Below are 14964 nucleotides of genomic sequence, written 5' to 3' on the forward strand. Positions count from 1 at the left end.
GCCAGGCCTTTCTCCATACTCCATCTTGGTCTAGATGCTCTGCTGAAATCTGCTCAGCATCCTAGCAACATGCAAGCCTCCACTGGTAGGTGGGTGGTAGCTGCACGTGAGGTATATTGGCTGGGAACCGAACCTGGGTCTCCTACATGGTGGGTGAGAGTTCTATCACAGAACCACCAGTGGCCCCACTTGTAGACATTGCCTGGATAAACAAGTGTAGGAAAATGGGCAAAGTATTTCTATATATATTTTTTCCTTTGTATTCCATTTTTGTTACAATGTGTCATTCTTTGAGCCGATGGAAATGTGTAGTTCAATGTAATGCCTCAAAATGTAATTATTCCTATTTATAGAAAACAAGCTCAGAATCACTAATGTAGTCTGGGAGAAGAGAGTTCCAGTTTCATCTCTGACATCAACTACCTGTTTAATTTGGGGAAAATTACCTAATTTTCCTGGGCATTAGTTTCTTTGTAACTAAAGTGGGAATAATAACTACCTCAAAAAGTTTCTATGAGCCTTTTCTTGTGATACCACATGTAAGGCAGTTAGCTTAGAGCCTGGAGCACATGAAGTGTTTACGACTTAGCCCCTTTTCTGCCTGATTTTCTGGAAACATGTTTCTCAAATTCTGATGTGTATGAAATTCCAGGTGATGGCAACATCACTGGTCTGTGGACCATGCTTTGTGTATCAAAGCCTCAGCGTGTAAGTCTACAGAAAAGGTGCTATTGGCCTGGGCAGTTGGAGAAAAGGAAACACAAATCTGCCCTAGTTTTTGTGTCTTATGCCCCTGGATTGTGGACCAGATGATAACCCCACCAGGCTCATCACCTGTGAGCTGTGTCCAAGATGTGAGCCTGGTCCAGCTGCATCCAACTTGTCCCTAGAGAGGGATGCGTGTGACCTACCTTACCATAAAGTCTTGCCCACCGGGCAGAGAACACATGCTTGCAGAGTCTTGACGAGCCCCCACCGTCCCTCTTCCCTGTGGTGGCATTAATAATCTCCAGATCTGTACTACCCACAATCCAGTTCATGCTGAAGGGGGGAGATTTTCCTGGCTGGCGCACCTCCGCATCACTCACTCCTGTCAGCAGAGAAATAGAAAGCAGCCAAACATTACTATTCTTGGCCCCACACAAGGCTCCTGTGAGACCAGCTAGTAGGAAAAAAAGTCTGGTTTGCTCTGATAGGAGGTAGTCGTGGACCCATAGTTCCGTTTTTCCTATTTACAACCTGGCCAGTTCATGCCAAGGTCATCATTTGACCTGCAGGGATGTATGCTGAAAATTGAGCATAACTGTAATGACAGCCTCTTTCTAGAAAATATTGCTGGGACCCATTTATAACCTTTTAATTTAAAAGATTGTGTTGGAAGGCTTGTAATAATAAAGCGCTGCCCAGATTTTTTTCCCTTTCTATAAATATTTGCTGAGTGAATTAATGAACAAATGGAACCATGTAAAGGCAATCTAAGAATTTGTTTACTAGGCACTTACTGAGTGTCCATCTCTGTACTGGGCAGCATCTCAGGGGTAGTAAACAATAACAGACAGACCCTTAGGTTTATAATCTAGTCGAGGAGAAAACATTACTAGATAAGAAAGAAGAGAGAGCTAAGGGTATAGGATAATTAAGCCATCCATCCATCAATTAATTAATCAGTCAAGAGATGTGATCCAGAAATAGGACTGGCTACGTAATTTACAAGACCCACTGCCAAAGAACCACTACCCATCTGTCTGCTTGTTGTACTGTGGTGTCTTGCATGTTGCTATGAGGCTAGAAGCTAGGTCACCAGTATTTCAAACAGCAGGGTTATCCATGGTGAACAGGTTTCAGTGGAGCTGCCAGACTAAGACAGACTAGGAAGAAAGGCCTGGTGATCTACTTTTGAAAATTAGCCTATGAAAACCCCATGGATCGCAGAATATTGTTCAAGACCTTGACTTGCTTACTGAGGACATGTCATCAGGAGGCATCAAAGGTGAGGGAAACCCTCAATGAGATGGGTTGACACAATGGCTGTAACAATGGACTCAAACATATCAACGATCATGAAAACAGAGCAGGACCAGGCAATGGTTTCTTCTGTTGTGCATGGGGTCACCACGAGTCGGAGCCAACTCAATGGCAACTAACAACAACAGTAAGTGCAAAAGAAAAATGTGGGGACCCTTGTTGAACACTTATTAAGAGTTTCGAGACGGCAACAGCAGAGTGTTAAACCAAGCAAGGGCCCTTTTAAGCACAGGTTGGGTGCTCATTCAACTGGTCCTGTCCAAAAAACATTCAAAAATCTCAGGGAAGTCCTCGCTTCACAGTGTTTCCCCCTTTGTCAGATGTATGCTCTGATTTTTAACTGGGACTATACAATCTATCTAGTAATAGGTTCGCAAACCAGATCAGAAAATGGAAATACCACAGTGTACTAGGAAAACGTTTTGGCAGCCTGCGGGGTTGGCTTCTAACCCCAGCCCCAGCCTCAACTCCCGCCCAGCCATCTAGTGTTGCTTGTCATTCTGATTAGGAATCTGGGTGACCGTTGTGGCAAGAAGCCTGGCAACCTTTTGAGAGTCCCTGGAGTGAGCACAGTGTCCTTATGCTCTGATCCTGTCTTGAGAGTTCTGGTGCTGCTATGCCATCCCCATTTATCTTCCTCTCCTTTGAAGGTTATGTTTGCAATCTGTAACCTTCAAAGGGGGACAAGAATCCGAAGACAAATAAGTGCAGCAGTGTGGAGGCAAGGAGCACTTTCCCAGGTGAAAACAGACCAGATGCTTTCAATATTCTAAACTTCCTCATGGCAATTTCATACATAATATATGTAACCCTAATAAATTCTAAGGGAGGCATGCCTTATGTCCCAGTCTCTGCTCAGAGCCACACTGAAAGATGTTCAGTCCAGCACACAAAAGTAAGTAGAAGAAGGATTCAATCTCGAATTTGTTCACTTGGACGGTATTACAGGATATTTAATTTATAACCAAGAAACACTTGTCAGATGCCACTTTCAGGGTCTCTTGAATCCTCTCTCTCCCCCACCACTCCTCCAGAGCTTCTTATAGGAGGACACTTCTCCCCAAACCCAGCCTAACTTGACTTTCTCTCTTCTTCTCCCCTTCAGTTTCATATTGTAAAGATCAACTTAGCCTCTGTTATGGATTGCATTGTGTTCCCCCCAAATATGTGTTGAAGTCCTAACTCCTGTACCTGTAAATATGACCCTTTCTGGAAATAGGGGGTTTTCTTTTGTAATGTTAGTGAGCAGGGTGGGTTCTAAAGCTAATCACTTCTGAGTTATAAAAAGACCAGATTAGACACAGAGACACACATGGGGAAGACAGAGGATGGAGACAAATGCATTTACAAATCCAGAAAGGCCAAGGATTTCCCCAGCTTCTAGAAGCTGAAAGAGACAAAGAAGGACCTATCCACATAGCCACATCCTGAAGACAAACTTCTAGTCTCCTGAACTGTGAGAAAATAAATTTCTGTTCTTTAAAGCCGCCCACTTGTGGCATTTCTGTTGTGGTAGTCCTTGGTAACTAAGAGGCTTCCCAGCTCTGCCCTGCTTCCTTTCTGACTAGCACTCCAGGTCTCTGTCTTTGCAGTCTTTTTTCCTGTCCCATTTTCAGATGGTAAATATGGGGCAAGGGCTGGACTGTGTGCTGTGGGAGAAAAGGAATCCATTCAATCTTGTCAGTTATCTGTCAGATGTCACATAGTGGAGTGCCTGGAAAAACAAAACTGAATGAGTTGGCAAGTGAATTTCATTTAGAAGGCCATTAGAATGGCTGTTCAAGGGCCATAGCAGTAGCCACTAATTGCTGGTGGAGAAGCCCTGGTATTAGTGATGTAATTCAAGCACAAATAACTTGAGCTGGATTGAGTGAGGTGTGAGTTCAGGTTCTGGAACCTACTGGCGGACACTTCCAGTGAGAGATATCCTTTCATTAAAGTAAGGAAATTTTGCTTTCTTGGAATTAGTCTTCACTTAAATTCAGGAATGTTGTTGTTGTTGTTAGCTGCCATCAAGTCGGTCCCCAGCTCATAGTGACCCCACATACAATGGAACGAAATGCTGTATTTTAACGCAAATAACGTGCACCATCTGCATTTATTTGCAGGCCATGCCCTCCCTCCAAGTGGTATTTTTTTTTTTATTATTAACTTTTATTGAGCTTCAAGTGAAAGTTTACAAATCAAGTCAGTCTGTCACATATAAGTTAATATACATCTTACTCCTTACTCCCACTTGCTCTCCCCCTAATGAGTCAGCCCTTCCAGTCTCTCCTTTCGTGAGAACTTTGCCAGCCTCCAACTCTCTCCATCCTCCCATCCCCCCTCCAGCCAGGAGATGCCAACACAGTCTCAAGTGTCCACCTGATATAATTAGCTCACTCTTCATCAGCATCTCTCTCCCACCCACTGTCCAGTCCCTTTCATGTCTGATGAGTTGTCTTCAGGGATGGTTCCTGTCCTGTGCCAACAGAAGGTTTGGGGACCATGACTGCCAGGATTCCTCTAGTCACAGCCAGACCATTAAGTATGGTCTTTTTATGAGAATTTGGGGTCTGCATCTCACTGATCTCCTGCTCCCTCACAGGGGTTCTCTATTGTGCTCCCTGTCAGGGCAGTCATCGATTGTGGCCAGGCACCAACTAGTTCTTCTGGTCTCAGGATAATGTAGGTCTCTGGTTCATGTGGTTCTTTCTGTCTCTTGGGCTCTTAGTTATCGTGTGACCTTGGTGTTCTTCATTCTCCTTTGCTCCAGGTGGGTTGAGACCAATTGATGCATCTTAGATGGCCGCTTGTTAGCATTTAAGACCCCAGACGCCACATTTCAAAGTGGGATGCAGAATGTTTTCATAATAGAATTATTTTGCCAATTGACTTAGAAGTCCCCTTGAACCATGGTTCCCAAACCCCCCGCCCTTGCTCTGCTACCTTTGAAGTATTCAGTTTATCCCGGAAACTTCTTTGCTTTTGGTCCAGTCCAGTCCAGTTGAGCTGACCTTCCGTGTATTGAGTGTTGTCCTTCCCTTCACCTACCAAGTGGTACTTTTATAAACATATTATGCTTTTTTTTTTTTTTTTTTACAGCAACATGTGGAAGAGGAATGGCATGGCAGTGCTTGTGAGGGTGCCTTGAGGGGAGAGGGCACAGCTGGCAAGCAGGCACAGAAGGCATGTTACTTGCGTAAAATGTGGAACTCCTGGTTCTGCCCCATCTCCATGATTGGTTGCAGATCAGACCACTGTAATCTGCAGGGTTTTCATTGGCTGATTTTTGGAAGTAGATTGCCAGGCCTTTCTTCCTAGTTCATCTTAGTCTGGAAGCTCTGCTGAAACCTGTTCAATATCATAGCAACACACAGGCTTCCACTGACATATGGACGGTGGCCGTGTATGAGGTGCACTGGTGGAGAATTAAACCCGGGTCTCCCACATGGAAGGCAAGAATTCTATTGATGAACCTCCAAGGCCCCCAAATTCAGGAATAGAGCCCCTCAGATCTCAGCTGCAAAGTGAACAGATCTGACGATCCTCCTGCTGTATCACCCCACCCCCATCCACAAGTGAGGGGCTCTTGGACAGAACAAATGCCCTTTCACCGAGCACAGTTTGTCTGGGGCTAGAGCCTGTCACCAATACAGCCCAGCTTCCAAAGTGAAAATCACCTGATGACCTTCTTCTGGTCGTGGATAGGCAACGTCAGACACCCGGGCTCATTTCATTCATGTCAGCTCTTTCTTTTTTCTTGAAGTGATTTGCTGTGGCAGCTACTAACCCCAAGTGCCAGGTAGGGTAAAGCAATCTGGCACCTTGGCAGCCATGGGCTGTCCTACTGGGCACGGACTGCCTTGGCAAGAGGAGGCAGTTGCTGAGGTCAGGGATGACTAGGCACAAAGAGAATCAGTATCTGCTCCAGATTGGCACTGCAGCCAGGCACTGCCAGAAACAGCAACCTGCACCTTCCTCCCACTCCCTCCCCCTCCTGCTTTCTCTCCCTCCCTTCATCCTTGGTCTCCAAAAGGATCGGGACTGGGCACTGATACCCAGAGCTCAAGATTTATCATCTGGGCCTTCTCCCCAAGTTCTGGACTCTGAACTCAGAAATAACAGTCTTGGATTGCCTAATATTGACATCAGAACTCCCTGAGTTCCCTACAAGATGCACCAGCTCCGTCCTTCCTTCTCATCTCTCTCTGTTGTGTAATAGTGTTGCCACTTTACTCCTGGCTCTCAGCGCAGAAACACCTGGCCTTTGGCAAGCGGTCCAGCTGCAGCTCTGGCAGGGTGCCTCCAGCACATTCCAGTTGCTGGCCTCCCCAAGGAAGCCAGGACAGTGCCAGGGAAAGCAGCCATGGCACTCTTTTCAACCCAGCCTGCATGCTCTGTTCACTACACAGAGGAGTGATGGGGAAGGAAGAAATATTGGTGGTATAACAGAGAAAGAAAGAACTAATTGATGGAATTGTGGTAATGTAACTCGCCAGACAAGCAGGTTCTATCTCCTCACTAGCACTCTAATCACACGTTCTCTTTAGCTTTGATCCCAATTTTGTTGGCACGTGCAGAAGAAGCAAAGAAAGTATGTGGATAGGGAGAATTGCTCATGCAATAAATAATACCTAAACACATACATATGATTATGCAAACCAAATTATCAAAAATGTTTATTTCTAAATCTATATATATATAAAAAGAAATCAAACAACATATAGCATTGGGCAAATCTGCTGCAAAAGATCCATTTAAAGTTTTAAAAGGCAAAGATGTCACTTTGATGACTGAGGTGCACCTGACCCTAGCCATTTGTTGTTGTTGTTAGGTGCTGTCAAGTCAGTTCCAACTCATAGTGATTCCATGTGCAACAGAACACTGCCCAGCTCTGCCCCATCCTCGCGATCATTGTTATACTTGAGCCCTTTGTTGCAGCCAATGTGTCAATCCATTTCATTGAGGTTCTTCCTCTTTTTTACTGACCCTCTGGCTTTACCAAGCTTGATGTCCTTCTCCAGGGACTGATCCCTCCTGATAACATGTCTGAATTACGTGCTTCTAAGGAAACCCTGGTGGCGTAGTGGTTAAGTGCTACGGTTGCTAACCAAAGGGTTGGCAGTTCGAATCTGCCAGGTGCTCCTTGGAAACTCTATGGGGCAGTTCTACTCTGCCCTATAGGGTTGCTATGAGTCAGAATCGACTCGACGGCATTGGGTTCTGGGTTTTTAAGGAACTTCCTGGTTGTACTTCTCCCAAGACAGATTTGCTCGTTCTTCTGGCAGTCCATGGTGTATTCAATATTCTTTGCCATTTTTGTATGTTTCAGAGTGTTTCTCCCAGTTCTTTCCTCATACCTCATCACATTCACATATATAATCCCTCAACTGGTTGATATGGTCTTTTGAAGACATATTAAAATGATTGACTAGGTTACTTCCAGATTCTTGATTTTTCTATTTTTTGTTGTTGTTGTTCAGCCTGGGGAAACATTTGGTTTCTAAGGAATCTTATACACATATATGAATAATCTCCTTCATTAAGCATTAATTTTACCATTTAAAATCAATTTCCCAGGTGCTTTTTTGGCACCTCTGCCTTTAAATACTTGCAAGGAATATCCTATAGCTCAAGAGCTCATTCATGTATTTATTCATTCAATAGTTATTGTTTTCCATATCATGGAGGGTTATGCTTTTGAAAGTGGTTGAAAGTGTTAAAGCCGTTAGGGCTAAAACCGCTTACCTCACTTAGTGTTGGATGGCATTGTTAAGAATTGTTTTAGATAGTGCTGGAAAGATGAAGACACACCTGCTCAGGTCTAGAAATGAAAGTCTGGTTTGTGCTTTATTTTTTTTTCCTTTGTTTGAGGATCGTGAAAACAATAGAGAGGCATAAACTCCTGAAATAATTTTTTTTTCCTTTGACATCAAGTGATTTAAGATAAAAATCAAGTCAAAAGGACATAATATATTTACAGTCACAGGCAAACCTTACTAAGACCTGTTTTCATGATTTTCCTCAAAATATTATATTAACACATATCTAGCAATCCAGTCTACTCAGAAAATATAATAATACAATCTCCACTTTCCCCAATTCACAGCACTACGTTCCAGAGATTATTCAGAAATTTCCATCCAGAGAAAGATGCAAACAGATCAAAATCTTCTATTTGACATGAGGTCCCAGTATAGTTAAGATCTTAGCAAAGAGCTTTGGGGGTCTGGATACTGAAAGCATGAGTGTTGGGTCAATTATGCTCCAAGAAGTAAAGAAAGTCCTCATGAGAAATAAACACTTGGAAAAGTCAGCACTGTGAACAACGTTTGTTTAAGTTCATGGGATCTATTTACAGGTATATACTTCAGAAGCATGGTGTTCCTCAGTCTACAGACCACTTTAGCAAAGATTGGTGACTCTGCTTCTTGACATGCAAGAACTAAAAGAAATCAAAATAGAACAAACCCAGTAACAAACTTTTGCCTTTGGTGCTATGACAGCATTAAGAACAATGCTGTATATTTTAATATAGTTCCTATATGTAGAGAAAGTTATACTTTAATCATGTAGCCCTGCATAGCTTTCCAGGGTCTGTTGTAGCAAGTTACCAGAAACTTGATAACAAGGCAACAGAAATGTATTCTATCACAGTTCTGGGAGTCTGAAATCAAGGTGTTGGCAGGCCCCTGCTTCCTCAGAGGCTCTAGGAAGATCTGCTCCTTGCCTGTCTCAGCTCCTGCTGGCTGCCAGCATTCCTTGGCTTGTGGTCACGTCACTCTAATCTCTGCTTCCATCTTCACATTGTCTTCTCCTCCTTGTGTGTAATCTCCGTCTGCTTCTCCCTTATAAGGACACTTGTGGTGGAATTTAGAGCCCGTCTATACAATCCAGGATAATGTCATCACAAAACCCTCAATATAATCACATCTGCAGAAACCCTTTTTCTAAATAAGGTTAACATTTACAGGCTCCAGGGATTAGGACTGGATATCTTTGAGGGGATCATTATTCTGCCTCCTATAAGCAGCAATGTTGAATTTTGGTACTGGTCTATGAACCAAGGGAAGCTCTTTCTGCAGGAGTAATCTGATATTCTGGGCACCACTTTCTGGCAGAACGACTGGATTTGCAGGCGAGAGGATTCACAGCTGCTTCTCCGGCACATCGTATTTCGCTTTGTTCTGTGCCTTGTATGGCGTGAGTATCACTGGAAATGCCAGAGAGGCTTACCCTTAGGGAAGACAGTGTAACAGGAGGAACGTTCGTGTGCCAATCGGCTAGTCGGTGCAGAATGAACAAAAGAGATGAGAACCATGGCACATACTCCTGAGTCTGGCCAATCTCAATCAGGCAGGATCCTGTATTTACAGATGTGATTAGAAAGCCCAAGAAGGAGTGAGGGGGAAAAAAAAGATGTCCCTGAAAGACTGTAACCTGATGAAGAATAGGATCTAGTAGTTTTTTTTTAAGTAATTATTTCCAAGCAGTTTTGGAAATAACTATTACCTGCCTAAACATTTTCTCTATTGGAGGAGTCTCTGATGGAAAGAGCGTCAATTAAAATATGTAAACCTGATAAGTAAATCAGAGATGTGTTGACATTGATTGATTCAAAGACATACCACACAAAACATAGGTTATCCATCTTTACCAAAATATTTTTAGATTTCCGAAATTCTAGATTTCAAAAAAATCTAGATTTTTAAAGTTTTTTAAGATAGTTATTTCAAAGTAGATTTGTATGGCAATAGGCAGGTCTCCATTAGCCTTCAATGACACTAAAATTCTGCTAGGTTGGCTAATACAGAGAGATCGGCTTGATGAAGATTATACGACCTTTTGTTCAAGCAGATACAATTTTGTTAATAGGGTGTGCTCTAGAAACAGACCAAATTCAAATACCACTTTTATCACTTATTAGCAGTATGACCTTGGAAAAGTTAACTAACCTATTACTACTATGATTGCCACTACTATCACTACAACCACTACTATTATTTAAGAGCGATGAGAGTGAATCCACAATTCATCTATGAAAATGAGTTTTAATATGGCTCATGTAGCTATAAAAGGATTCCTTACTTAAGAAAATCTTTATTTACCTTTTCTAAAAGGCGTTGTATAAGAGAGATATTATGAAATGTCTTTAAATAGCTAGTGAGTCTACTGTATTTAAAATGTAATTAACTTTTCCAAAATTAAATTCACACAAGACATTTCAGGAGTATATTTTGTCCATGAAGCGAGGCAAGTCTGTATTACAGGGCAGCGCTGTGTCTAATTTTGTGGAATGAATGAAGCAGCATGCTCCCTGGCATGCCCAGAATCATAACATTGCAGGAGGAGGAGGATCCTATTTGTATACAGCCTAGTTGTATATTTTGGCAGATGGCCCTCAGGATTTAACACACACAGACACACACATGCACACACACCCAGAACTCCCTACTCTACACACACATATTTATCAATTTATTTTTACACATGCACCTTTAATTTAAGTAGAGTTAGTAATATTTTAATCTGGACTCATGGATTTGGGATAACTAGTTGCTAAGTCTGTTTTAATGCCATTTGATTCATTATTATTAGCATAAACATCATTGCAGCTGACAGTAATTTAATAGTTATTGTCTTGTCCTAAGAGAGCATATTCAATGGAAAATATGCAAAATGTACTATAGAATCTGGACATAGTGTGTCAGGAGAATTAAGGGTGGAAAATTAATTCTTTCTGTTGTGAGATGCCCTTAACAAGTTGTCTTAGTTACCTAGAGCTGCCACAGCAAAAAATACCACAGGTAGGTGGCTTTAAAGAACAGAGGTTTATTTTCTCAGAGTTCTGGAGGCCGACAGTGCAAATCCGGGTCTTGGCCATGCCAGCTCCTCTGGGAGCCTCTCTCCTAGTTTCCGGTGACCGCTGCACTCCTTGGCTTTCCTTTCCTTGCAGACGGGTCCTCACATGGGGTCTGCTGTCTCTCTGTGTGCATCTGTGTCTATTCTCTTTTCGTAAGACACCGTCTAGATGAGATTAGTTTAGGACCTGCTCTACTCTGGTAATTACATTACTAAAACAAAAGAAAACCCCTACTGACAAGAATTATGCAAGAGACCCAGGCTCTGTTGCTGGCCAGTGTACGTCATGTGCATCTGTTTGTCACTGGAGGCTTGTGTGTTAGTTCCTATGATGCTAAACAGGTTTCAGCAGAGCTTCCAGACAGACTAAGAAAGGTCTGATGATTTACTCCAAAATTAGTCAATGAAAACCCTACGGATCACAGCAGTCTGATCCACAACCAATCATGGGGTTGGAGCAGGACTGGACAGCAATTCGTTCCATTGCGCATGGGGTTGCCATGAGTCCTCTTTACTTCATTTGACTAGTTTGGTTGACGTGGTTGACCTGGTTGAAAGCAACTGTTTGAAGGGCATGTGAGATCCACTGCCCTGATGGTTATACCATTTATTAATACTCTATGTGAATGCTCTTGATGATGGCAGCAATGCCACTGAGACAGCAAAGCTTGGAACTCTCTTCTAATGAAAGTTTATTCCTCACTGATGTTTGGGGATTTCATTCCTATAGTCCAGAGAACTGTGATCTTATTCATTTTGATAAATGGCTATGGTTTGTATTCTATGTAGGTAAAAATGTGCAGGCTCACAGGATGCTTCCAAAGATGTAAAATTGCCCATACCAGGAGAAAAAATTTGACTTTTCTAACCTGAAAATGCAGCCCTAGTGGCACAATGGTTAAGAGCTCAGCTGCTAACCCGAAAAGGTCAGCAGTTCAAATCCACCAGCTGTTCTTTGGAAACCCTATGGGGCAGTTCTACTCTGTCCTATAGGGTCACTATGAGTCAGAATCGACTTGACCGAAACAGGCAAACCTGATATTGACATGATTCTTTTCTTTCTTTCTTTCTCTTTAATGTATTTTAGATGAAGGTTTACATCACAAACTAGTTTCTCATCAAACAGGCAGTGCACACATTGTTCTACGACATTGGTTAACGACCTCACGACGTGTCAACACTCTCCCTTCTGAACACTGAATTTCCTATTAGCAGCTTTCCTGTTCCCTCCTGCTTTCTAGTCCCTGCTCCAGGGCTTGTGCACTTCTTTAGTCTTGTTTTGTTCCATGGGCCTGTTCAATCTTTGGCTGAAGGGTGAACCTCAGGAGTGACCTCATTACTGAGATGAAAGGGTATCTGGGGGCCATACTCTCAGGGTTTCTCCAGTCTCTGTCAGACCAGCAAGTCTGGTCTTTCTTTTTGAGTTAGAATTTTGTTCTACATTTTTCTGCAGCTCTGTCTGGGACTGTCTATTGTGATCCCTGTCATAGCAGTCAGTGGTGGTAGCCAGGCATCGTCTAGCTGTACTGGACCCAGTCTGGTGGAGACTGTGGTAGATGTAGTCTATTAGTCCTCTGGACTAATCTTTCTTTTGTATCTTCATTCTTCCTTGCTCCTGAAGGGGTGAGACCAGTGGAGTGTCCTAGATGGCTGCTCACAGGCTTTTAAGACCCCAGATGCTACTCACCAAAGTAAAATGTAGAACATTTTCTTTATAAACTATGTTAATGACATGATTCTTGGCTCCTGAAAGGATTCTATAATTAAAAAAAAAGTAAAAACAGTAGGATTTTGGCAGAATATGGTTGCTTATTGATCCAAAATATGCATTTCTCACTGCTGTAGAACCCAAAAATGCAGTAATTAAGCCAAGTTTCAAAATGAATAAAAATACGGGTGATTTTTATTCTGGGTCACTCATTTAGGATCATTTTCTTATGCTCAAAGATGTGTGAGTCTGCTGGAGTTAAATTATTTCAGTTCTTGTCTGTCTGAAAATGTCACGTCACTCTCATTTTGAAGGATACTTCCGCTGGGTATAAGATTTTAAGTTAAGATTAATTTTTAATAAGCATTTAAAAAGATGCCATTTCAATATCTTTTGCCTTCCATTTTTTTGCTGAAGAATCAGCTAACCATCTGATTTAGCTCCTTTGACGTTAATCTTTCATTTCCTGATTGCTTTTTGAGAATTTCTCTGTCTTTGTTTTCAGCAATTTTACTGCTGAGATGAGGATTTTTTATTTTTAAATTCTTCTTTAGGTATAATATAATTCTTGGATCTGTAGTCTGATGTTTTTAATTAGTTTTGGAAATTTCTTGGTTATTATCTCTTTCTTCTGGAACTCCTATTACTAGTATGTTAGACTTTATCATGCTGTCTCTTTTTTTTCTAGTATTTTCCCTCTTTTTGTCTCTTTACTGCATTCTGGATTTTTCTTCAGAGCTATGTTCCCATTTCTCAATTCTCTATTTAGTTCTGTTTAATTTGCTACTAAATCTATCTTTTTAAAAAATTATTTAAAAATTTTCTTTATTCCTAAAAATCTCACTTGATTTTTTAAAATAACTTGCATCTTTCCAACTACATTTCCCATCTTAATTTTTATCGATTTTATCATATTGAGCATGGTTATTTTAAAGTCTGTGTCTGATAACTCCAATCTCTGGAGCCATGGGTCTGTTTTCATTGTCTGTTTCTTTTTACTGATTTTTGTACAAGAAATTTTGTCTCCTTCTATGCTTGCTTATTTTTCATTGTATTTTATTTACATTTTTTGTAGGACTATCTTAACCTAATTTTCCTGTAGGATCATCTTAATCTAAAATCAGGGATGGAGATAGTTTATAGCTCCTCTCCAAGCTCTGTAAGGGTGCACTTACTTCTGGCTCAGTCTTACTCTTTGGGTGCACATGATGCTGTAGGTTCTAATCCCTGATCCCTCAGCTCTAAGTGGAAGCAGAAGCACCCCTCAGCCTCCCAGATTCTCAGCAGAATGGATCCTAGGGTTAAAATCAGTCCTGAAGGCCAATCTCACCTCCCTGGGCCTCTGTCCTTCCCCAAATCCTGACCTGGTCATCCCTCACTATCCTGGTAGCCCTATAATGCCTTCAAGAGGGCATCTTTATGTGTTTATTGCCCAGGGCTTCCAGCTGTTCTGTTTAAGAGGTGCAGCATTGTTGAAATCAGAACTCTCCAGATTCATAGACTCTCCAAAGGAACATCATTTAATATGTCAACATTGTAAAAAGTATTTTTAGGTAAGCAGCTTTAATAGCTTGTTCAAAATAAGGATTTTACTATTAGTCAAAGTTATCAAAAGAAGGAAAGTAGTAAGTTTCCTGTCAGCATAAACTGGAAAATAATTGGGTAAAGCTATTTTGGAAGTGTGACATTATAAGATAACAGAGTGGACTAGATACTTTTAAGGTACCTTACCAGTCTTACCTACTTAGGTTCTACGACCGTACTTTTAAGTCTTGAAGCCAAGGCCCACGTGATCTAGTCTTAGCTCTGAACCACAATGGTGTTTCAAACACTCGAATTCTTTACTTGGTGATCTCAAACACTGTCAAGTTGATACAAAGCAACATTTCTTCAAGAGCCCCTTTCTTTCCTACCCACTTGTTTCACCTAAGTTCCTGCAACCCTGCCTGTGTCTCAAAACTCCCTTAAAAACTCTTCTCTCAGTTATAGCTGCCACAGCTGTTTCCTTTTCATATGATCCACTCTCTCCTTCCTTGAGGACTTTGCTCAAATGACCATCTTAGTGAGACCCCTGTGATCCTTCTGTTTAAAGCTGAGAGTTGCTTTGTATTGTCCTTTTTGTTTTATTTTTCTCCAAGTCACTTATTTCCAAATCACATACTATACTTTGTAGTTTGTTTGTCTAACTTGTCCTGCTGGATATGGATTTTTGCCCGTTTTGTTCACGGCTCTATCCGCAGCCTACGACTGTGCCTGGTACACTGCATGCATTCAACAGCCACTTGTAGACTCATCAAAGGAAAGTCTGGATTATGCTAACAAACTTCTTCATGTTTGGATAAATAATTAAACTGACATTGGAAATACTTTCCTTAAAGTAAATGATA

General features: G+C 41.7%; 1 protein-coding gene across 1 annotated transcript in view; it reads right to left on the reverse strand.

Annotated features, from left to right (window-relative positions):
• Window positions 1-14964, reverse strand: part of ADARB2 (adenosine deaminase RNA specific B2 (inactive)) — a 309589-nt gene that overhangs the window by 2269 nt on the left and 292356 nt on the right. The window contains exon 8 of the mRNA XM_064285079.1: window positions 912-1090. Within this exon, the coding sequence (XP_064141149.1) occupies window positions 912-1090 (179 nt within the window). The remainder of the gene's footprint in view (window positions 1-911; window positions 1091-14964) is intronic.

Source organism: Loxodonta africana, chromosome 4, assembly GCF_030014295.1.
Source record: "Loxodonta africana isolate mLoxAfr1 chromosome 4, mLoxAfr1.hap2, whole genome shotgun sequence".
Taxonomy (NCBI): domain Eukaryota; kingdom Metazoa; phylum Chordata; class Mammalia; order Proboscidea; family Elephantidae; genus Loxodonta; species Loxodonta africana.